Source organism: Toxotes jaculatrix, chromosome 5 (assembly GCF_017976425.1).
Source record: "Toxotes jaculatrix isolate fToxJac2 chromosome 5, fToxJac2.pri, whole genome shotgun sequence".
Classification (NCBI taxonomy): Eukaryota; Metazoa; Chordata; class Actinopteri; family Toxotidae; genus Toxotes; species Toxotes jaculatrix.
Genome location: NC_054398.1, coordinates 28349242 through 28375316, shown reverse-complemented (window position 1 = coordinate 28375316; position 26075 = coordinate 28349242). Strand labels below are relative to the sequence as shown.

At 43.2% G+C, this 26075-nt stretch overlaps 2 protein-coding genes across 2 annotated transcripts in view; one reads left to right on the top strand and one right to left on the bottom strand.

Moving 5' to 3' along the window:
* Positions 1 to 26075, top strand: part of immp2l (inner mitochondrial membrane peptidase subunit 2) — a 106074-nt gene that overhangs the window by 61472 nt on the left and 18527 nt on the right. The window lies entirely within an intron of this gene.
* LOC121182662 (leucine-rich repeat neuronal protein 3-like) lies at positions 12170 to 14275 on the bottom strand. Its single transcript, XM_041039286.1, has one exon. It carries the CDS (start codon positions 14273 to 14275, stop codon positions 12170 to 12172), a length of 2106 nt encoding a protein of 701 aa, XP_040895220.1.

Here is a 26075-nt window from a genome sequence, read left to right as displayed (position 1 = left end):
CATCAGCCTGCGTACTCGCTGGACCAGGAGCTTTTCTCCGGGAGTCATGCAGTTTAAGAATCTCTCTTCGCTCTAAACATGTCAGATGTTCTGAGCTCTGCTGGATCTTTAAAGTTGTGTTGTGAACGTTGTGTGCACCTGTTGACTTTCTCCGAGGATGAGGAGTTTGTTGGAGGTGGTGATTTATCTCAGCCTCGTTTTTACCGTCCTGTGTTTCTGTGGATGGCGATGTTAATGTCTGGCCATGACTGAAATATCTCAGTGACCCTGGGATAAGTTACCATGACCTTTTGTGCAAAATTCGTGTTCCCCAGATGATGAACCCTAATGACTTCGATCCTCTGACTTTTCCTCTAGCTCCACCATGAGGTTGACTTTTGAAGTGTTGATAGAAATGTCAACAACTATGCCATGAAATCTGGATCAGACCTTCGTGTTCCCTTGAGCTAACATGGGATTCATATGTGAAGCATAAATGGACAATGGTCCCTTATAATCACCTTTAAATAACTTTATTATCTCAGAATTTATGGACACATCCTTTAAAAAAATAAGTCTGTAAAATTTTATTTCTTTGTGGGGATGTGAAAAATGTGTGAATTTGGCAGGTGGCCTCATGGATCCCACCCAGTGACTCTGAGGTGCTTTAATCACTTAAAACTGTTATCACGCTGCCTTTAAATTAAAATTCAGTTTGAAGTGAGGAGTTGAAGCTCAGTAACATTTGAGCAGACTGAAAGTATTTATTTAAAAAAAGTCTGTTAAATAAGTCCAAAAAACCACAGGTGGTTTCAATTCACAGGGAGGTTTTCACACCTCTTCTCTTCTCATGTTTAAGGCTGTAGACCATTCTCTCAGCCGGCATGTTTTAAACATGTTTGATTTCATCATGCTGAGTTTGGTCGAGCTCGTCCAGTGTGAAGCCGTCCACTGCGCTCAGGACTGAAATTTGACAGCGATTCTGACAGCAGCCAGCGGGGGGTTTGACTCAGAAAGGAGAAAAAAAATCTCTTACAGATCAGGACACACTTTCACCTTTTTCTCCATAACTTTCCCTTTAAATTTCTTTACATTTGGATCAAAACTAATTCTGCACCGTCTGAAAATAAATAATAACACAAATGCTGTTCAGTTATCTGGGGTTAAAGTGGGATTTGGCAGGTGGGGGAACACTGAGATCCAGGGTCTGGAGCAGCGGAGGGGGGCTGAATTACATATGTCTGTGAGCGACGCCCCGTGGAGCTCACGCTCTCATGTGCAACCTGAAGGACGGGCTTTCAGACAGGGCCGGGAAAAACTTAATGGGTTTTCTGACGGTCCACCAGCCCAAATCACTACGTATGAAAGTGCCAATCAGATGTATTTACTTATTAATCGAAGGTGCTGGGACGTTGATCCCAACCATCCTGTCCCTCGACAGTCGTGACACTGAGCCATTAGACCATATTAAAGGTTTCAGTTTACTGTTTCTGTGGCTCTAAGCTCTAAGCTCTTTGCTACTGAAGACAGAAAGTTAGTTTCTTTGTAACACCTCACAAATATATAGTTTTTTTTTTTTTTAAAGACTAATTTCCTAAAACAGCTGCTCACTGTAGTTTTACCAAACAAACAGCAGGAAATAGTATGTTTGCTGGGGTCTATTTTCAGCATATGATTTGATGAGAAGAGAAGAACCTAGTATATCACCGGCATTAACAGTGGCTGGTTCACAGTGACTCTCTCTGGATGCATGAAGGTTTTAAAGCAAACTGAAGTAGTGAAAGAACAAATAACAACCAATAATTCAGACCATGTCGTCAACATCACATTCCAGCTGACAGGACTTTGACATTACGACCGTTCATTATCAATCAGGGCTCTGCAACAGCTGCTGTGATCCTGAAATGAGCCATAAAAACGATGCTACACATTCGCAGTTGGTTTAAAAAAAGCAGCAACAAATGGCCAAGGTCAATTTCCAGTCCTCAGAAATCAACTCAGATGTTGCAGAGAAGCTGCTGAGTCCGATTTGAATATCTAAAATTAATTTCCCATCTCTCTACAAAACAAAACAGCCGCCTGAACAAGTTGAGGTACGTAAGGTGGGAGTTGTTTTTTTGTTTTTTTTTCCCGTGATGCTGCCAAACAGCTCAGTTTATAGCGTTATGTACTCTCTGGATTCCCTCTCTGAACACTCCACTAGCTCAGTGCTAAGATTAATCACCCTCTTCTGGACTTTGTACAGTTTAAATTAGCTTTCTCTAAAACCTCACACCAGGGCTTTAAACATTTATTGACAACAGGAGCCGTCCTGACTTGGTGTGCTGCAGGGTTTTTTTTTCTTTGAGTAGATACGTCCGGTGATGAATTCAGGTCATTTTCACCGCAGGACGGCAACTGTTACATTCCTGCTCGATGTCCGCCGAATGTTTTCTCATCAGGTTTTCGACATTAAAGAGAGATTGATGCTTCTATTTTCTTTTTACATCGCCTGTCTGGGAGTGAGAGATGTCTGCTGCCACTGTACACGTCATTCAGTAGGAGGGGAGGAAATGACTGTTTGGCCTCCAAAAGTACACCTTGGAGCAGATGAACTCAGGCGAGTCATTATGTCATCGATCCCTGGAGCATTTAACCAGCAGGCAGAATTCACTAAAGCCCAGGCTCTCCCATTGATCACAGCGGCCTGTAGTTACATAAGGTGACAAATCGAACGGCGAGTGCACGGTGACTGAGGCGTCCTCTGTGTGGACAGACATTCAGATTGTGCTGTTTCTCTTCTCGGCCGCCTATTCTGCTTCACATGCGTGGATGTCAGACATTACACGGATAGTCTGGATCGATATGCATCAGGTCAGGCTGGGAATCAGAAAAACCCTCATGCAAGAAGCATGCAAGCCGACTCTAAAGAGCTCAGAGCAGCCTTGGGCGTGTTGATGAATCCAGCCCTGCTTCCCCAGGTGAACCATCCAGGTTCCTCTTCATGTTCGCAGTGAAGCAGAGGCAGCTCAGGCTTCTGTGTTGTACATGGAGGAGCAGTCAAACAGCTGCATTTCCCAGGTTTCAGCGTTGCTTCCTGGGCGGCTTTTTATCAATAAAGGATGAAATTTTCCCTCCAGTTTGAGACAAACATCAGAAGATGCTCGTTTCCCTGGATGTTTTGCCTCTGTTGAGTTCTCTCTCGTATCAGTCTCCCCTCACTGAGGCCACAGGACGAGTCGCGCTCAGAAATGCTGCTTCATGCCATGTAACCTACTTTCAGCTACTGTACATGTTCAGTTTGAATGGCAGACGCACTACTGCTGCTGCACAAACACACAGTGGCTACATTCACTGATTTCTATATTTAGCCATTGTCTTACCTAATCGTTCAGGGATTTCAGAGGATATAAATGGATAATTGGGATGTTTGATCACTCCGCCTGTGACAGTGAAGTCATCTGTAGGATGCTCATCGATTGATTGATTTGGGGCATCATTACCACCGGTGACAGCTTGGCTGGGTGTGGTCTGAGTGAGGGTGCTACTGTCATGTTGTGTATTACATTAACACCAAACACACCGACCTGGTGTCGCAGCTGATCTTTAGTTTCATTGATTTTTCAGGCGAATGAGTTGGGTTATTACAGGAGTACAGGCAGATAAATGTTCTTAAACAATACAAATACAATAGAGAAATAGCCCTGTGTTACTTTATTATATATGGCAGTATTAGATTAATACTAATGTATCGGTGTGTAAGCAGCATTTTACTCTTATCTCTTATCATTTTTTAAAATAAGTTGAACCAGGCTCAGCATCATCGTCGTCCAGTGCACTGCACCGGCAGACACCTGCCACTGGGCCCCATCAGCCCTCCCACAGTGCCTCTTTAGGGAACATTCACTAAATGAGCTGAATATAAACTAAAATATACCAACAAATTTTTTACTCTATCTCTTAACATTTTATTCCAGCAGCTTAGACTTTTGACACATTTACAAAAACATTTTGTCGGACACGTTTTCTCTTGACATAATGAGGATGTGTTGTTCATTTACTTCTTTGTCAAGTCACAAACGAGTTTGTATTTTAGTTGGACAGAAACTTGAATGAAGACTTAATGTTCAGATCTTGACCTTGATAAATCCTGATTTTACCAGCTGAGATCATGTTGAGATGTGCAAAGCTTGAGCTAGAGCTTGAAGCACAATCAGATTAACAAAAGCCAGCAGAGGGTAAAATGATTGTGTTCTGGTGTCTGTCAAATCTTTAGCCTCGTGAACTTCTTGTATCATATTTTGTCTCCTCACCTTGACTCCACCTTGCCTCTCCCTCCGCCAGCTGCAGCTATTTCCACGTAACAGCTTCTCATTTATAACCTCAGTTTTCTCTCGCTGGTCAGTCGGAGCTTCCCAATATAAACCGTCCACCAAGCAGCTTGACTGAGGAATAATTTAGACTGAAGCACTCTCCCCCGTGAGCCTGAATGTCATCAGATTGAAAGCCATCAGTGTGGAGGCCGTGATGGAGACAGACCAGTGCTGAGAAAAGTGCTGCCTGCTGAAAATAGTCTGAGTCAGATCAGTGCTTTTAAAAAAGCCTGTATGTCCAGATGCATGTTTACACAGTTCTGCATCACTGGAACATCCACAGCTGAATGAAACACTTAAAAGCTCAGCTTCAGACCAAAATACATCCACAGAAGAAGCTGTTATTCTCACAGGAGGAGCTCCCTGGACACCTCCGAGCATCTTTTAAGGATCTAAAAGATGAACGGAGGTTGAAGCTTTTTAAGTGAAGTTATTTGTTCTGATAATGGCTCCCATTGTTCGTCAGATGCCTGCTGTGCATGGCGATGACATTTGGCCAAGCAGTAATGAGCGGAGCTAACGGAGCAGCGTCGTTCAGCAGGACGGCGCCGCTCACGACAGCCCTGTCTTAATTTTCCTCTAATCTTCCTCCCTCACCTTGGCTCCCAGCTCTAATCACTGCACTAGGAGGAAGCCAGTGTTTAAATGAAGCAGCTTACTGGGTGATTAAGAAAAGGTAAATTATTCATTACAGAATGTGTAATCATAGAGCAGCCTTTGGTGGAGGATGAGGGAATTCATGGCCCGCTCTCCCTGAGAGAGACCACGCCCCTCCCTCCACCAGTGATGGCAGCCATGAGGAACCTGAGAGATGAAAGGAGCCACAGAGAGGTTAGGGAGCTGTGGCAAATCCACAGGTAATAAACTACAGGCCTGAAAGCAGCTCGTTAGCAGGCGTCGCAGACTGTTCCTCACATCAGGGTTTTCCCTGTTAATGATGCAAAGCCAGGCTAACTCACATGTTGGGGTTTTCACTCTGGTTTTTCAGTGCTGAAAACTTCCTCTGAGACTCGACTGATCCCAGCGGCTCACCGTGGGGAGGTTTTAGTTCAATTCCTTAAATCTGTGGTCAGATGCCCGCAGGTGGTCACTTCCTATGCAGACATGGGTCATGGGAGATTTCGGAGGGTGATTTTTTTTTTATGGAAAATGTTTTTCAGGCCCGAGGCTGTTTTCTCTGAGAGGTCAGTGAAGTGCGAAAGCTGCTGTCAGACTCAGGCGTGGTCCACAAAGGTCTCTGATTCACCTCAAACTCTGGTGTTTGGCTCCAGTGGAGTTCACATTTCTCAGGAGTCCCAGCCGGGTGTGAAATCTAAAAGGCTTGTAACAGATTGTCACCTGTTACAGTCTGAATGTGGATGTATTTTTACTCTTTGGTTAATTCTCTTGTGAAAGTGAAGGTTTATCTTTGCTTCAGGCTGAAAAAAATGTTTACTCCAAAGTTACTGCTGCTCTGTAAACACGAGTCAGTTTGCACTACAAGTCAAATTTATCACATTTATCCCTTTTTGACAAGATCTGCACTTGAACTTAAAAGCTGAGCTCATCTATTTTTCAGAAGGTATCAGAGTATCTGCAGCATCTGTTCCAATCGCAGTATGTGCCTTTAAACAAACTGCAATTAAATGAATCTTATACAGTTTATCTTATAAACTTTGAATCAGAGCTGAAGACTCGTAGTGAGTATAAATATCACTTAGGTAAAAAAACAATATTTAACAGTCAGACAACAAGTCATCAGGTTTTTAAGCAGCAGGCAGCATTGAGCTTTATGAGCAGCAGAATCTGCTCCATGTGCACAAGTTTTACAAAATAATCTTAACCCAAGGTTTGTGGGCTTTTCAGCTGGATGCCATAGATTTTCTTAGTGTGACATAATGCCATAGTTCTGTTTAACAGACTGATCAAACTCAGTCCACTGATAAAAACCCTGAAAAATGATTCTGATGATACCCACACCTAAAACTACAGCATCAAGGTCAGGCAAAGCAACGTGAAAACTCTTTGAGCTTCCTTATTAGTCTGAGCACCCTTCAGCAAAACCCTGACCCCCCCCCCTTACCCCCCCGGACTGTGTTACAGCTGCTCAGCGACCATCAGCGGAGGACTGTCTGTGTCTGGCAGATTCCTCTGTGACTGTCTGTAACTGTGTGAATATGAAACACAACATCCTGAGTCAGTGTTTCCTGGAAAAGATTTAAAAAAAAGTACCAGCCACCACAGAGCCAAGGAGGACAGAAAAATAAGTCGGAGGAAGTCATTAATCAGCCTGAATGGTTCCTGCTTCTCTACTGGAAATAACCTTGTCTTGTAAGTGACTGCTATCTGCTTCAGTTTATCAGCAGAGGTGAAAAGCACGCTCGCCAACTGCGACTCTCCATCATGAAACAATAATAAAATCTCAAAAAGCTCTGTGCTCCAAGATCACCCAAAGTCAGCCATGTTGTTTTAGCTTAATGGGCCGGCGAGCGGGAGAATAATTACTGAAAGCCCAGGAGCTTCTGCATGAGGAAAGTTAGATAAATGTGAGGCTTTTTCTAGTTTTACTTACCCCGAGCAACAAGCCGCAGGCCTGGCCTAAACACCAAATGTTTGTAATGGGGTAATAATTCATGAGAAAAATAGTTTTGCTCTCTCACAGTTTATTTTACCCACTAACACGAAGCAGGGAAATGGGACATTTTGGAAGTGGAAGCGTTGTAATGAGAGGTATTAGTTCACTTCAGCCGGGATCGTTAGACTGTTTTCATGGATTATTAGCAGAAAATGAAACGGGGGAAGAGTGGCGGGTAAAGGCTGGTAATGTAATCAAATATAACGACCATAGATATGATTCTGCTGGCACAAAACGTGCAGTCAGAGCTCATTAAGCTCAGCGACTCTGCTTGTTTTATTGTATATCCGACACGTCTCTGCAGAGTCTCTGCAGTGCCTCTTGCAGTACTCGTGCTTGTTGTTTGTCATCTTTCGTCTTTGATGAGTTTTTGATCTTCCTCTGTTACGTCGTCGACTCGAATCACAAAGCAGTCTGTCACCGCCGCTCTAACGGCACCTTTTGCTTAATTCCTCAAACACACTGCAGCATCTCCGACAGGAATGATTCTGCACCAGCCGAGGAGTTTTGAATTTCCAACATCGAGTAGCCAAAGCAGCTGTAACTCCTCTCACACTGCTGAGGAGGAGGAGGAGGAGGAGGAAAGCTCATCCAATACCTCAGGACCTGAATCCTGCTGCTACAAGCTCATTAATTCACAATCTTAAACGCAACAACTGATAGTAGAACATAATATTCAAATGTGTGAATCCTCCTTGCAGAATAGGTTGGTGCGTAGTTTTAACACCCTCCATGGAAAATTGTCAGTTTGAATGAGGAAGTTCTGTGTTCACTCGGCCAATCACTGCTCTGCCACACGTTACAGTAACAAGAAGGACTAATTATATGAGGAGCTTAGAAACAGCTCAGTAAACCCACAGGTATATTCACAGTACAACTGCCTGCTTGTTGTGCAACATTAATGAGCAGGTTTATTTTTCAGAGTAAAATCGTTACCGGCCAAATCACAGTGGTGGAGGAACTGAGATCTGTTACACACGGTAACAGTTATTTCGTTGTTTGATGTAAATCGTTCATCTGCAGTTCTGGTGATTTTCATGCTGTTAGATCAGTTAAATAAAGAAGGGATGAGACACAGAAAGAGAAAAATACATAAAAATAAAGGAATCAAGTAAGAAGGGAGGAAAAAAAAGAGGGAAAGAAAGAACCCAGGTAAAGAGGAAGGAAAAAGGAAAGGAAAGAGAAAAGGAAAGATGGAGGTAAAGAAAGAAGGGAATAATTTAAGTAGGAAGGGAATAAATGAGTAAAGAAAGAAAGGGAAAGAATGAAATGATGTAAGGAGGAAAGAAAAAGGAAAGGCAGTAAGGTGAGGATGATGGAAAAAAGGGAAAATGAGTTAAGAAGGATGAAATATAGAAGAGTAAAAGCAAGGAAAGACTGCAAAGAAGGAAAAAAAGAGGGAAGAGTGCAACAAAGAAAAGAATATGAAGGACAGAAAGAAAGAACGACAGAGGGAAAAAGGGCGAAGAAGGAAAAAGGGAAAAAGAAAAAAGATGTCGGTAATATCGTTAAATTGATCTCATATTGATTAAAGAGCTACAGCTCAGTAATAAACAAAAATACCAATAACATGGTTTCAGCGTGACCATAACTGTTTACTGTCCATGAGTAAATGAGTGAATGACTCGTGCCTGTGCTGCTCAGATATGATGGTTTACTCTCCCTCTCTGCGCTCACACTGAAGATCGTCATTCAGTTGCAGAGCAGGTCATAACTGTGCGTCGTCACGCTCAGTATTAACAAGCAGGCGTGTTTCTGTGAGGGAAATCATCAGTGAGTTAATCATGTCTGCAGCGAAGCAACGCCCACCTCTGATTGGCTGTTGCTGAAGGACGCAGGGATTCAACACAAACACCCACAATCTTTATTAACTTCATCTATTCTGTCGAGCTGTGTTTCATTTACGTCGCTCGGTGATGAATGGAGCTGTGCGGTGGGGATATTACCAGCTTCCTGCGTCAAAATATGACAATATCTGCAAAATTAATGACTTTTTAATTTTGTCCGTTCATTGGATTTAGACACAGCTACGAGAGATGGGAAGTACTGTGGGAAAACTGTGGCATGAAAGGTCCTGGACCAACCTGTGGTTCTGTGCATGTAAACCTGTGGTTTCAGCTGAACCACAGCTGTGATTCAGATCATTGACAGTCTATGAAACGCTTTTGAATTTGACATATATGAAATAATGATTGAAATAAATGTTGTGTTTGTTGTAGAGATGTTGGCGGGCCGGTCCACCGCCTCGGCCCAGATTTAAATACCTCCACTAATCCAGCTGTTGGATAGATTGCCATGTACTTTGGTTCAGACATTCATTGTCCTCAGAGGACGAGTTTGAAGAGGTAAAAAAACTATTTTACTGACCAAAGCATTTCTTCTTGTGGCCTTTGTCAAGGTCAGAATAAAACACATTACCAAGATTTAAAGGATAGGTATGAAGAAATAAATTAAAAAGGTTAAAGAATACAATTAAAGATCATATACATACACAGACATGTCAGCCAGTGGTCTGACAATAAAGTTGTTCTTTATGCGCCAAGTGTTGCTGGAGTCTGAGGCGAAGTCCTTCAGACTTTTTCCTTCCTCCATGCTGTTTGGAAGTGTTCCCTACTTCCCTGCTCTGCTTCCCAGGGGATGAGCTGTAATAACTCCGGTGACCTAGGACTTTTCATCGAGCACCATCAAGTCAAAGTTTCACTGCGGTTCATGATCAGATGACCTGTAACACACTAAGCTAAGGTGGTGAACATTCTAAACATCAGCATGTTTGAATTAGCATAATGAGCATGTTACCATACCAACCACTATTTTTGCACAAGAAGCAAGGCCAGATTATTCATGACCACCAGAGGATGATTCTTGTTCTTCTGTAATGCCACCATCAGGACAAAGTATTCACCTTCACACAATAAATATCACAGTCTACTGTGCAGATTTCCCTTCAATTCACTGAGCACATCCATGCTCCCCAGAGGATGACCCTTTTCTATTATGAACATGTGAGCTGTCAACTTTCCACACAATACATCTCAAAATAACCTAATAGCCCGATTGCATTGAAGTGTATAGATCTAATTCATGCTCCTCAGATGATCAAGTGTTCTGATTTCAGTTACTCATCAACCTTTCCTCGAACACCACAGTCAGGACTCAGGTTACATGTTCAGTCCCGTTTGCTGTTTAAGCAGCTAAGAGTAGCTAAAATGTCATTATGTTGATTTTTTTTAATCCACTTTAGAGCTGTGCTGTGGGACAAAGTGAAGTTTGCAACCTGGAGGGGGCTCAAGCAAGGTTTAGTTCTTTTTGTTTTGTTGGTTTGTGTGGAGTCCTGATGAGGCAGATTTGAGTCCTGGTCTCAGTATCACTGGGGATTGTGGATTTAATTTAACCTGCCAGTTGGTGTGGATGCTGTGTGGAAAACTATTCCTGTTCGAGCCGTTCCCTCTGGATCTGCCACAACATATTGTGTGCGCGCCCTCGGTAGTGAGCAATTACTCACTTGGAGGAGCCTTTTTTTCTGCTTTTGGTTGTGTATTGGCATTTATTTTTGTATTTTGACAGAGTTTAAAAGTGAATGAGATTCTCCTATTTTTATTTTGTTTTGCCCTGAGGATCACACATTGACATATCACTTGCTCCTCTAAACGGGGATAAACCAGAGCTGAACCTGGCAGCACAGGTGAGGAAGCAAGCAAAAATGAAAAGCCTCTAAAACGACCTGTCATCTCCTTTATAAAAACCTCCCTTTCTCATGTAGCTGCTCCTCTAAATACCCAGAATACTCTTCACCACACACTCCCAAAGCAAGCGACAGACTCTCTAATGAACCCGGGCCTAGTTATCTTGTACAGACGAGCACAGCATATCAGTAACATCAGCACTGTGAGGCATCAGGCACTTTCCTCCTCTGTCCTGTTTGGGAATGAAACTACTTTGTCCTGGTTTTGTGGTCCATTTGCCCCCCCCCCCCCCCCCCCCCCCCCCCCCACACGCTTACACACACCCCAACCTTGGCTCGGCGAGGCGCTTAACAAATGAACCCAATAGTTGCTGAGCTGTTCCTGCAATGGCAGCGGTGTCTCACCAGGGTCACACGGGGAAGGGGATGGCTTGGGCGCCGCGTTCTTGCTGACCTATTCACTACCTGCCTCTAATGGGTCATATTTTAGCTCCTGTGGCGGTGACAAATGGCCGCGCTCTAAAAGCCCTGTCCAAGGTGCTGAAACTCGGTTGATCTATGACTGAGTCTCGCTGATAAATGCCTCCCATCAGTTTGCGCGTGACGCCGATTCATCACCTCACTGAGGTTTGTGTTGGGAATCCATATTGGATTTTTAATGAAAGAGAATATAATGCAATTCAAAGTCAATGGGTTTGCCAATGTCCTCACACTTTGCACACACACACACCTATTAAGGTACATACACACCTGCCTACACACACACAAAAACAAACTATCCCACACGCTTGTCGTGCTGTCTGAGATTGCATTGCATTTCACTAACAGTGTTAGAGCATCTGCCTTGAAGGGCAGCCCCTGTAATTGTGTTTGTCTACAGTAGATCTCACATTTCTGCTGCTGTATGATTCGGGCAGGGACACTACAAGATTTATGAGCCTCATCCACACAAATTTCATTGACAATAGTTTGTTTTTTGTGGCAATAGAAATATTTGAAAAGACGTGCTTTGTTGTGAAAAGGCCAGATTTAACAAGAAAATATTGTAGTTATAAGACACCACACTGGTTTAATGAAAAATGTATTTGTTCATAAAACTGCTTACATTATAGTCGGTTTTATTGTACACTAGACTAACAAGTTTTTTTCTGCAATTATAAACTATCTTCGCTTGGCACCGTTTAATGTAACACAGCAAAGAAAATGCTTTTTGCAGACATCAAAGCCGTCTCAACAAGGTATTTAAGACAGAACAGTTCCTGTGCTGTGCTTTACTCCGGTTGCACTGCATGAATGACCAGTAGCCATGTAGATTATAGTCGAGATATCTGCCTGATTAAGCTTCTTATAATGACACAAGTTTGAAATACAAAATCGTCTCTGCTTTCAGCCGGTTATGTAAGTGTGTATTTGTTCATGACTTCCAGTGCAAACTGTCCCATCGAAAGTCGTGAAAAGAGGGCACGTAAATTACATTGTCCAGTGTCCATCACTCTTCAGCTTCACATAATCCCAAAGTGCTTTTACAGACAAGGACGTTTCTTACATGGAGTCGTCCGCAAAGTCTATTACAGTTGCTCTCACCTTGACCCCAGACACACCAAATTCCAGGAAAGAAGAGGAGGAGGAGGAATGGGTGCCGGGAATCAGCAGTGTTTCAGTCGGGTCTGCTATCAGTTTCCTGTAAAACACTTGGCTATACAGAGATGTATAGATGACAGAGCAGGCCACAGCAACCATAATAAAAAACACAGCACAGGTAACCATCACCAGACTGTCCCAGTTCTCTGTCTTCTCCCTCAGGACAGCTGCCTCCTTTGTGGTGATGTTAACACAGTCCCTGCTGTATCCAGGCTGTGCTGCACCAACCTCAACACAAACCTGGTAGCAGGTGGATGGCTTCAGCTGTTTGATGTGGTACTCTTTGACATCTGCAGGAAGCCTGGCAGTGAATGGTATCAAGAGGTCACTGCCTTTGGCTAATATGGACCAATTTAGTTGTGATACCAAACCACCTGTACTTTCCCAGGAAACCATCACAGAATGAGACTGAACAGATGTAGCATATACCCGTAGTGGTTGGTTTGAAGGCTGGGCAAAGTATCCGTCCACCACAACCGTCACAGACTTGAGGTCTGCCCCAACAAGATTATGGGCGACGCAGGTGTACGAGCCGGCCTCCTGCTCCGAGGCATCGTAGATGTCAAAAGTTCCCTCAGGGTGCATGTAGTACTTATCAGACACGCTGCCAGGCAAGACCCGGTCACCCAACGGCGTCACCCAGTAGATCTCAGGCTCCGGTTCTCCAAACGCCCGGCAGTGCAGTGACACCGAGCTCCCTTTGCCAACCTCGACCTGATCTGGGAGGCTCCCAGGTGAGATCAGAGGAAGGCAGATCTCTGTCATCTCCCTGAAGTGTACCTGTCGGACGTGCTGGCCTTGGTACTCCAGAGGCTCCACACAGAACAAGGAGTCTAGTTCCATGAACCGAACAGCTGTCCTGTTCATGTTGACCCAGCGGATGACGCAGTCACAGCGGATGGGGTTGCTGTGCAGACTGACCTCTCGCAGATTGGGCAGGGACTCCACAGTGCTGTGATGGAGCGCACTCAGAGCATTGCTGTTCAGCATCAGGGTTTCCAGCCTGGGGAGTTTGTGGAACGCCCTCGGGTGGATGTAGGAAAACCTGGGATTGTTGGTGGCCTCGATTTTTGTCAGCTCAGGCAGGTTGTTCAGGGCAAAACTGTCAATGGATATGAGCTCAGGCATGCTGTTGATACCGAGCTCCTTGAGATGCATCATGTCCATGAAGTCGCCTCTCTGGATCCTCTCAATGGGGTTCTTATTCAAATCCAGAAACTTCAGGTTCTGGACTCTTGTCAGTGCTGCTCGGGGAACTCGATTAAGCAGGTTGTCAAAAAATGAGATGCTCTCCAAGTTCTCAAGACCAACCAGAGTATTGTCAGGGATTTCAGTCAGATTCATCCGGGCAAGCACGAGGCTTCTGAGGTTAGTCAGAGGTTTAAAGTTCATGTCTGACAGCTGGAGAATGGGGTTTTCTCCCAGCATCAATATCTCCAGGCTGGGAAGCTGCTGGAACCACTGGCTGTTGACACTTGTCAGTCGATTAGAATTGAGATGGAGCCTCAGCAGCCTGCCCAGGCCCTGGAAGGCCCTGGGGCTGATGGAGAAAATCAGGTTGTGGTTGATGTAGAACTCCTGGAGGTTGGGCAGAGAGGTGAGGCAGCTGTCAGTAAGCTCCTGAATCCAGTTCTCCTCCATGTGGAGTGACAGCAGCTGGGGGAGAGACCCCAGACAAACATCGCTCACAGAGGAAATGTTATTCTGAGACAAGTCGATTTCAGTGATGTTGGCCAAGTAATCCAAAGTTTTCTCCACATTAACGATGTTGTTTGTCTGTAGCAGCAGTACCTGTGTTTCTGAGGGGAGCCTCTCCGGTAGCGCTGAGAGGCCCAAGTCATTACAGTCCACAGTGGCAGCCTCAGTGTAAATAGAGCTGGGTGAGAACCAGGGTCGTATCTCACATCGACACAATGCAGGGCAATGAGCGGCCCCCTCGGAGGCCAGAACAAAAGCAGCTAGAGACAGCTCAGCCAGCAAACAAGCCACAACCGCTGTCTCCTTCATCTTGGCCCTGTATTCCCTTCAGCCAGTAATTGGCCCTTATGGAGTCAGCTGTTAACACTGTTAACTTCACAAATAAAAGCTTATTTGTTACTGCAGCAAGACAGAGTGGATTTCTGCTGACGCCTGGTCCCCAAAGCTTTGGCCCTGTTGTCTTCCAGCTCTTGGCAAAGAGAAGCAACCTTTCAGTTTGGTCCGTGCCAGGTTGTCATGTACGCTGTGATATGTCAAGGTCGATGTATCCTTCAGGGAGCGGCACTGTGCAGCACAGGGGCGGTTGAGGAATGCTGTGGTTCTGACTGGGGACAAATCACTCTGCCTTCCATCATTATTATCCTCCGTCGCTGTCACTGGTGTCAGTTTCCATCTGGGGAGACAGGAGAGAAAAAAGGCCAATATAACATGGGGCTGTTGAGATATGGAGGCATATTGACATTTAGGAATATTGAGACTTATTAAGCCTTTTCAGCCTCATTTCATTTTATTGCTTTCCTTGCACCATCTGAATTGTAAGTTATGATTAACTTGACCTTCTGTATATTATTTTACAGGTTTGAATCTGAAAATGGTACTTTTGAGTCTCTTTATATGGCTGAAGCTCCAGAGGACTCTGGCAGAGAGGTAAAATAAGTGTCCTAGAAAAGATGGAGCTCTGAGATGGTGCTCAAAAGTATGTTGATTCAAGAGGCACAACATTGCAAGTCCCAATTTTTTCCCCAGGTTTGTAATTAACAGAGCTTCACCACCCCCTGAACCTCTCCTGTGTTGTGAACAATGCACCTGCACACACTTATCAAATCACCCACGCAAAACAACGAGCAGACAGTTTGCCAAAGCTGATACACACAACCTCGAGGTGCTGTAGATCCACCAAAAATATCTGTCGAGCAAGCCTGCCGAAGGCCGCTTGCAGCGATTCCTCAGCTGCTTTTTGCATAATTCATGAGGCGCTGCATCAACGTTGTTGGTACAGGTGACAGGTCTACAGCGGGCTTTGCCTATGTCGACTGCACATATTGATGTTTTGATTAATTTGTGACCTTGAGTGCAGAAGCCACAGCTGAGTGTACGACATTAAATGAAGCTGTCGGTAAAGGCTGGAGCAGCCGGCTCCTGATGAGGACGAGCTATGACACTTCATGCATATATTAGCTTGTTTATGGCAGCCTGTGTGAACAGGTCTGAAAAAACCCAGCGAGTTCTCCTCTCACTTTATTCCCCCCCTCTCTCTTCCTCAGAGCTGTGAAGTAACTAACGTACTTTTACGTTGCACTTCATGACGGATTTGACGCAGCAGTTTCCTTCTTTTAAATACTTTTACTGATGCTTTGTTCCTAAATACACATAAAGTATATATACTTAAAAGACATGGCCAGTGTTATACATTTTAGTACACTGACCGATTTATATATTTATTTATTTGTTTTGTCTTACTGACAAATCCCATGAAAAGACCAAAACCAACAGTGTGTTAGTCTGTTTCTCAGTACTCTGATGTCTCTCAGTACTCTGACGTCTCTCAGTACTCTGACGTCCCTCAGTACTCTGACGTCTCTCAGTACTCTGACATCTCTCAGTACCCTGACGTCTCTCAATACTCTGACGTCCCTCAGTACTCTGACGTCTCTCAGTACTCTGACGTCCCTCAGTACTCTGACGTCCCTCAGTACTCTGACGCCCCTCAGTACTCTGACGTCCCTCCTGTCTGTGGCTCTGAGCTCATTGGTTCCTACTGAAGACGTAAATCTTTAAAAATACTTTACAGATGCACAGTTTCATTTTTTGGAAAGGCTCAGTAATTTCCTCAAACAGCTGGTCTCTGTAGTTTTTAACCAACGTTACTTTAAACAGGAGGAAATAGTTTGGGACTCTTTTGTGTTTCCAGGACGGTTCAGGTCAAACTGGCTCTAGACAAACTCCAGTCACCATATTCACGTGTTATAGAACTGTGTGCATCACTGATGTGTTTCTAATAGTTTCTGGAAACAGTGGAGCTCAGTGTTTCAGAGGAACAAGATAAATCTGCCTTTGATACTGTGGGGTCATAGGAAGGCTAAGTTGTTGATTGTCTGACCAGTTGTGTTAGGTCATGCAAGGTTGACCTGCAAATGGTGTCATAAACTGTAACAGGGTCTGGTAAACAGTTGTAAAGTAATTGAACTCAGGGGTTAAATTCTTGGTGTGCAATGGGGGTGGTTACTTACGATATATAAGGAGTTGTTCTGAACTGTTTCTTTAGATCTGTGACAGAAGGTACAGGGTGCGTGTCACAGGTCTCCAGATATCTGAATCTGAATTACCCATATATACTTTGTAAGAATAAAGTGTATTTTAAATTGGAGAATTTGAGGTTCAGTGATTCCTTCTTATTAAGTAAGTTGGGGTGAAGAGAGAAAGCATTTCCCCAACAATACACACACACATTATTACTAACAGCAGAATCAGCTGATTGTTTTTATGGGGTTTGTTGACAGTTTGAAAAATGCACGATGCCACCAGACTGTCCTTCTCTCTCTCTCTGTCTCTCTGTCTCTGTCTCTCTCCCCCTCTCTCCCTCCCTCCCTCCCTCTCTCTCTCTCCCTCTCCCTCCTTCTCTCTCCCTCTCTCTCTTTCCAGCCATCTGTGTGAAACACTGCACTCAGTTACATCTGAGTTTTTCTGTGACAGCACATTAATCTGCCGTTACAGCTCCAAGCTCTTCATCCAGTCACTATATAATTAGTCAGTATTGGATAGTTTGTGTTTTTTTTCCCTTCATATTTGTGCATTATCATCCTGAAATGGCACATTTCCATCTGCAGTCGTTCCTTGGTTGCCTTTGTTTTGCTCTTATGCAACTCATTAAAACCCTCGCAGGCATCCGTCTCCGTCGCCCCGAGAAAGGAGGAAGCTGCTCTGCTGCATCTAACGTTACAGTATTATGTCAGTGCTGCTCCACAGAGATGGAAACAACACGTTTATGTACAGTGTTTAGGTAACAACAAAAACAACTTATATGCTAATGAAGCGAGCACGGTCTGAATGTTAAATGGAGTGTTTAATGGTGGATGTTTTCTCTTTTGGTTGGAGAGGACGCTCTCAGGAGACGCTTCCGTACGCTAATTTAATTTCTCCTGTTTACTTCCGCGATGTTCACACACTCATTTCCCTCTTATTACTTAACACTAGCAGCCCGCAGTGACTTCTTTCATTTCCCCTTCATGCACACACAGTTACATAAAATGGAGATCAGAGCTATGAATATAGAGTTAATGTTATTGGTGAATATATTGGATGAGGAAAAAAATGGCAAAATGTGCTGATTCTCTGCACATTTGCTCAGGTTTTAAATGCTTTTTTTAATTTTTTTTTATTCTAAAGCCAATTTAATGTAGATGAGGTGCAGATTTTTATCCAGATTTCAGGATAACAGCTTCTCCTTTCAGACTGCACTAACAAATCTAACATAATTGGCAGCAGTGATTCACATGCAGATCAGCAGGAGTGACAATATGTCCTGCAGGCAGCAGCTGAAATACATCAGTAGTTTAAACTTTTAATTAAAATTAAAAATCCTTTCTTTATGTTCAGATAATACAGAATAGTTCTCCCGACAGAGGAAATTGGCTGGCTGATTGGCTGGATGATGGTCAGGTGGTGAAGCTGCAGTCTTGAACCCCACCACAGTTGCAGGGAGGTGTTCAGACTGTATGGCACCAGACACCAGAGACCAGGTTTTCATCCGGAGTCCAATCTGTGGTTTAGACCACAAAAGCTCTGTGGGTTCAAGAAAGATGGTGATTCAGGTTAAATAAAAATAAACAGACCAAACCAGGATCTTTCCCTGACCTGAACCAGGTGCTGTGAGAGTCTGAACAGATCCAGAACCAGTTTCATGGAGTTGGAGTCGCTGCAGGTAGATGCTGAACTGAGATCAGATATTTAGGTGGATATTTGCAACCTTCCAGATACGTCACTTAGCGTTTCCTCATGGTGTTAATAGAAAACATCCAGCATTATATTTGCTTCAGATCATATTTGCCGTAGTTTCTAGGACACAGGTTCAGTGTGGAGCTCTACTCCTGAGGGTGGGACCCTCCACCCGACACCCTGAGCAGCATTTCACTGAAACGCCCTGAGCCCAGAAGTCAGAGATCATAGTACCTGCGTTTATTTCACTGCCTGAAGAAGAAGTGATTTCTGCTGAGGGAACCAGCAGCTCTGCCTGTGATATTAACTTTTCCCGCTCACACTCTGCCAATGCAGCACTCAGAGTGACGCTTCAGCACAGAGAAAGAAAGGATTTCCTGTTGATAAAAGTATTTAGTAATGCATTATACGACCCACATACAGAGCCGAGAGCAGTTCTGTTTAACCCGGCAGGACTGCCAGCCTGGGCACTTTTTTAAGTGCTGAGTATTGACATTCTGTGAATGGATTAAAGCGACGCAAATGTGAAATATTTATGTATTCCTCATACCGAGGGTTGGAGCTCTTAGGGCACTGCCGTCCTAATATGGCGGACGTCTCATAAGGTGGTCCCGTTCCTCCATGTTTTATTCAGTACTCACTAACATACACAGCTATACGCAGCCCGCCGCTCTCAGAGCTGGAGACAGGTGAAAACCATGGGACATAAATGTTTGTGCTTTTAGTTCATCTGGTGGATCATAAATAAAAAACATTCATTAATTCTTTTTTAATTCATTCATTCAAAGAAATAAACAGAGAAAAATGCAATTTAAGTCCAATATGTTGAAAACATACTGTACCAGTGAACCATGCTTCAAACAACTGGCCCACAGTTGAACCTAATTGCTGCTGATCCCTGGTGTAAAACTGTCAGATATGAAGCAACAGAACAGCAACTGTGAACCATCTTCACCAGGGAAACAGAGACACTGACCCAGAGCCTGAAACTGAAATCTGAAAACACCAATAAAATAAATAGTTTAAGCAGATACAAGATAAATCTACTCATCATGAATCTCCTGTAATCTACCAGTTCACCCACTGCTGAGGATAACTGGGATAAATAAACAACGTCGATGAAAATTAGCTGTTAGCTGGTGAATCAGATGAAAATCAGACTGACTGTGCTGCAGCCTTTAAAGTTTGTCTGTAATTAACGTTCTGATGTATGTGACCTTTCTATCTGTACAGCTTCCTGGTTAATATCTCTCCTCCCTGCAGACAGACGGTGTAATGACCATCAGATCCTCTCCCATGTTTATTAGCTACAGACATTTTTATCCATTAGGCTCAGCTGAAAATCTCAGTTTGACCCCAGACAGCAGGCTGCTGTCCTTCAACCCCTCGACCTACTAAAGAAAGTGCCTTTGAGCAACTTACTGAACGCCCACCAGCTCGATGTTTGCTTCTCTGACCCCTCGTCTCTGACCTCCCTGTGGGCAACGGAAAACTGGATTTTTCCTCTGCACATCAACAGTGTCAGGGAAAAAAAACATGAAACGAGTTCATGTGCTCTTACCTCTCAAGGACATCTCGCGCAGCAGATCTCAACTTCAATCCAATTTATTTCTAAAGCGCTATCAAAGCTGCTCCAGACAAGATTTTGATGTAAAAATCCATCCGTTTTATCTGCCTGAATCACACTGAAGAGCGTCTGCACCAACCCAGACTCTGTGGATTCTCTGTTTGTCCAAATTAGTTTCTGCCGTCAAGTCAAAAAACTAGTGGGAAATGAGACTGTCCTCACGAGGAAAATATCCAAATCTAGAGTTTCTGCAAGTGCCTAAAATAACATCCAGTATGTACTGTATGTTTCAGCCGGGTTCACGTTGCATCATTCAGGCCACAATAACAAACAGCCTCGTTGGAAAGGCGGTCACGTCAGCCTCCTAGTTGTAATTCCAAGTTAGAGATATCATGAATTTCTGACAGCGGTGATATCTCCAAGTTTGTTCACATAAATACAAACACAACTGTCAACAAACCACTGGCAACATTGCTGCAAACCCTCCATCACTGGCTGCGTCATCTGCATAAAATCAAACACGAACCTCTCTCTGCAGTGACAGAGTGTGTGTATGTGTGTGTGTGTGTGGGGGGGGCAAGTTGCTCATGAACCAAAACTAACATCTAAATCATAGAAATGTGGGTCTCGGATTTATTGGGAAGCTATAAGCTACAGATACGTGACATTAGAAGTTCATAAGATTTATTCATCTACTGTTGTTTTGTAATCAATAACAGTATCTTCCAACCTTTGGTGCACCCTGAACAACTCAGAGGCAATTTAAAGGCATTTAAAAAGTCTTTAAATATTCAGCTAATTACAAAGGAGCAACTCTTTGTTTGTATCTGGTTTCACTTGTTAATGAACTGTTCTAATTACTTAACACAGCAAAAGCTGAAGATAATCAGGCTGTTTAAATGGGATGATGACAAGGTTAGCACTGAAGGAAATCATCTCCAGGGTTCACCTGAATGCTCCTGAGTTAGAAGAAGAGATGTTCCACGGTTAGGCCAATGAGAAAAGTCCTTCTTTCTTTTATCTTTTTCTGTCATCTCCCACTCTTTCTTTCTGCAGTTTATTCTCTTTGTAAGATTTCAAGGTGTTCTAGTATAATTTTACCCACAACATGCAAATGATGGGGCCATCAGTCAAAACTATGGAGGTGGTCCCTGATAAATAAATTATAAATCAATTTAGCCAGTTAGCTAGATTTATTTATTTATTTTTGTTTTTGTAACCAACTCATTTAACTAAATTGTGAACTATTCTGTTTGATCCATCCTGATACTGAACCATATAAAATTACTACATATGAACATCCTGGTAAGAAACTCCACAAAATTCCAACATGCAAAGTTTCCTTGTTTTCCAGATTTGACAGAACATGTTGATCCTAACTTTGCTTTACCAAAACGCGAGTGCTGATTTTAAAGACAGAAAGACAGAAAGTCAGGAGCAGAGGGGGATTATTTTCTGCACCTGCTGAGAGCTACAGTAAATCTGTACGTCTGCACTTCAGAAGAGTCTCAGTATGAGACTGAATTTTTAGCGCTTGATGATGCTGACGTCAAAGCTCAGTCATCAGGCGGCAGATGGTTTTCATCTCTGCATACACATAACTACGTACTTATGCATGAGAGGGCGGCGGGAGTTCACTGATCATAGACCAGAGTATTTTTGTTCCTTCATATCTGCAGCATAAGTGAGTTCAATGCTTTGAAATCCAATAGTTTGTATAACTGCAGGAGAAATGAAGAGCAAAAAGGCAGATGTTGGTCTTTAGACAGGTGACTCCACTGAACACCTGTTCTACTGGGGATCAGAAAACATTAATGTCATATTATATTGAAGCTGAGAGAGGAAAGAGGTTTTTTTTTTTTTTTTTTTGAGATTTCAAAAGTGTCTGCTGCTGATTTGGAAAAGTCTTCACTCCCCAAATAACTGAAGAGACATTTAAATCCTGGAAGGAAGAACAAGCGTTAGCTTCTTCTTCTAGTTTTGAATTTATGCTGATAAATTTCTGGGCTGCAGCTAAAAGATTCAGATTTTTTACTCATCAATGTGTTTTTTAGTCTATAAAGCATCACAGATAACGACAAATTCCCAAATCTTTAAACTGCTTGTTAGTGTCAAATGCAGCATGATAATGACCTTAGCTGAAGGTCAGTAAAAGAAGTCAGGGATCCTGGTCTGGTTCTTCAGTGACTTGAAGAACAAGATACAACATGCTTATTAACATTTAGCTGAAACCACTTCACCAAAGTGCTTTTGATGCCTGAACCACAAACTGAGTCAGGATGTGAATCCTGGACTTAGGTGTCAGTGGACAGGATGGTTTACAGTTAAACAGGTCCTGGAGACGAGGTCAGTGTGTCTCCCTGAGATTACACAGCTTTGATTCCAATAAACTCTCACATATAAAGAAATAATCACCTGATCATCTTTTAATAAACGATGATCAGTCTGGATGATCAGGTCTGCATGTCATCATGGGACTGGATGCAATGTGGACTCATTCTTAAACAAAAGCAGCACATGCTGTAGACACACACATACACACACACACACAGAGTGTAAACAGGTTGGGCTGGTATATCTTCCATCTGTGCTGTTTGTGTTGGGATATCATTGGTTTTTCTTGATCTTCTCTCTGTAAGCATTTCTCTCTGCTGGTTTCACACATGAAATCAGTCCAGTAGAGGTTCTGCTGACTGGTGTGTGAACTGGTCAAACTGGTCTAACTGCTGGGCTGTGTTGGACTCTTGTCACTAAAGAGACTAAATTATTGATTATAAATCAGAAAACATTTAAATTAATATTGGAAATATTCTTTTAAGTTTTGGGTTACTTACAGAACTCAGGTAAGGTTAGGGCAGGGTTATGTTCATGGTTAAAGATGAGTAATGTTGACTGTTTGTTGGGGATGAGCGTGAACCTCAGTCCACTTTCTCTGTTGTGTGTTATTTACTTTTGACTGCACCGTAAAAACAAAGTTGCACTCCTTTCTGCTTTGGTACAGACGTCAACTTTGATCTCATAAGGCTGAAGTTAAGGAAAAGATCGCGGTTAGGTCTAAAGTAAGTTTTGCTAAAGGCAGAGGACCTTCGTAGTCATGGTTACAATGAAAACTATCTGCTAAAGAGCCTGTTAAAACGCAGATTCATTCAGAATTAATAAATCAATCCAAATCAGCCATCAGCTCCAGTTTAGAACAGAGAAAGAGAGTTTGTATCATCAGCACCAAAGTGAAATGACCATTTTTCCCAAACATCAACATTTCTACATTAAATCCCTCCTTCCCTCCCTCCTCCTCTCCTCCCTCCATCCACCAGTGATTTACTATTAAACCAGTCCCATGTGAGGCCCGTCCACCAGTTTGTTTCCTCCCCTCCCTCCCCCCCTTCTCCCCTCCATCCCCCCCTTCTCCCCCTTCCTCCCCTCCTACCACACACGCTCCTTGTTAGCATCGCCAGCATTAGAGTTTGCACTTAGCCTCCACTCCCACGAGTCACACTTCTCTCTTTAATCAGCAGCCCGTCTATGCTAATTACACTCACACACACTCCTACAGTGCACACACTGTAAACACACACACAGGCTGACAGTGTGACCTCCGTTTGTTGGTTTATGACGGTACATGTGTAAAGCTGCAGTCACCTGTTCATTCGGGGTGGAGGAGGCAGCAGCAGATGGGTTTGTATATGGGCTCTGATAGGTCGCGGGATTCAGTCCTGACGGTGCTGCTTTATGTTTTCAGACCCAGTTTCATGCGGTTCTGGATTCTGAGTGATGCTGGGCAGGACCAGGGGGCTCAGACGGAATCAGTTAACGCTTAAAACTGAAAAATCAACCAGTGTTTTGATGCAGGATCATAACTTATTATTCAAGTAAGGAATTTAAAAACTGTCGTCGGTCGTCAGCTGGATGTCTAATGAATTGAACTTAAATGAGGCTGGTGATGTTTTATATGTTTCATCTTCACATAAAATCCCATGAAAAAAACAAACTAATAAGATATTACTTTATCTTCAAAATACTCTCTTTTTATTATGTTCTTTATCTTTATTTATTGACTTATATATTGTGGCAATGTTCCCATGGTCTTTCTAAACTTCATAAATAATTGCTCACAAAAAAAAAAAGAGAGAGAGTAGATAGGCCACATGGTTTGTGCCTTAACCAGTTGGACGCTGGACACCCCAGGATTTTTTTTAATGTTCATTTTCAGGTCCTTCATGTGAAATGTCAAATTGTGTCATTGTGTCAGTGCTTCCCAGAGTGACCCATCGAGGACACTGTCACCGTATAAAAAATCAAACTGTTTTCTGATCTTACTCTGCGATGGTTAGGGTTTGCTCAGGTTTAGATGGAAAACTAAGCTGGTTAGGATTCAGAAAAGATTCATTCATGTTCAGATAAGTGTTTTGTAAAGATTAAGTCGCCTGCACTAGGGTCCCAGCAGTCCACTATGGTCTGTCTCTAACGTCCCTTCAACCTCACAGTGTCAGTGTTCTGTCCAGGTCAGATTCATTATCACTGACTTTTGAAAATCCCCAACAAACACAAATTTCAGGGATTTAAAACAAAGAGTTCTTTAAAATGAATTAGAGTCAATTTGATTTGAGATGTTGTTGAGTATTATCTGTTGGTCATATTTCATCATGGTTCCATGAGCCCTGTGGTAATATTCTGTGAACTGATGGTCTCACTGCCATGATGAAGAGTGCTTGATTTTTCTGGAGGTGGCGGCGCAGACGACAGAAACGGTTCAGGATAGATAGTTTATGTGGTCTAAATCCATTTGTGAGCGCTCTCACAATGAGATGGAACCAAGCTTACATCATGATTTATGTGACAAATGAGTTTCTATCACTGTTTATTACTGACTGTATTTGTTTTCTGAGAAATTCTCCCTCAAGCGTCCAGATAATCAGAGGAAATATGGCTGTTTTGAGAAAATCATGAATCTCCTACAAATGTTTGGACAGACCTCCAACAGTCTTTTTGTATTAAAGCTGAGATGAGCTACAAGCCAGGTTCAGACCTGTGACCCATTCAGGGATTTCATTTTTTGTTTGTTTGTTTGTATGTTTGTTTGTTTTGATCTGTCTTCCTGTCTTCTACCCAGAGCTCTATGCAACCGCCATGTCCTCTGTGTTTGAGAGGACAGCGAGAATGCGGAGACCTGAGCTGCAGTTTACGTTTTACAATCTAAAGTTACATTTAGTCTTTAAAGAGACACTGTCTTTAAATTTTCATCAGCTCTTAGATCATCATGAAGAGAAACTACAAAATACATGAAGAAATAAATGAAAGGTCTGCCCTAATGTTCTGGTTTGATCAGAGTGGCTGTGGAGGGGCCGTGTGGCAGTGATGGACAAAATATACAAAAAAAAAAAAGTAAACTAAACAAAAGTACAATGTAAAAAAAACATACAGAGGATTTATCAAGAGAGTTGTATCTTTACCATAGTTACTAGTAAATATTAAAAGTACAGGTCCTTTGATAATGTATGAATGTTAATTTCTCCATATTCTGCTGTGCTGCGTAGTTGCATCTAAAACATGTTGAGCAGTAGAAATAGAAAGTAGCATAAAATGAAAATACTCAAACCCAGAAAACTCAAATGACATACAGTGGCTGTGTGTGAGTCTACTTAAATCCATGTTTCTGCTTCTCTGAGCTTCTCTGCTAAATATTCTATTTATTCTACATGATCAGATGTTGTGTTAAAATGCAAATTCGTTCTCTGTGCATGAAAAGTCAGAGAAGGACTTTATCCCTGAAGCAAAAGACACGACGTGATTCTAAGACATGATTAGAAACAAACTCATGTCCAAAGAGGCTTCATCTCCACAGGTTCAACCCCCTCCCCCCGGGAAAAGGGCCTACTGTCACTATTTAATGAGCGCTCAGTCCCATTGGAGTAAATCCTCCTGCTGTTGTCAATTAAATGGAAATAATGGCCTGTTTTTGCTCGTGCAGACTGATCGCAGCAAATGTGCCGCGAGCCCTCTGAGAAACCACGTGATGAAAATTGAGGCTGAACGCGGACGCTCCGGAGAGGGCTGAGTCTCTGAAGCCGCCGCAGCTGCGGCTTCATGTTGACGTGAGGACGCTTCCGCCCTCTCACCTGACCCGCGTTTAACCGGGATGGAAACACCTAAAGACGCCTCAGAGCTCTGCTGGTAATTAACCAGCCAGGCTTAAATACAGCAGGGGAGGGAGGGGGGGAGGGGGACAGAGGCTGTGGGTAATGAGGCAGGCAGTGGTGGAGTGTTAGAGCACATCGCCCTGCAGCCTGTGACCCGCACATCTCAGCTCCTACCGGACCGGTCCGGATA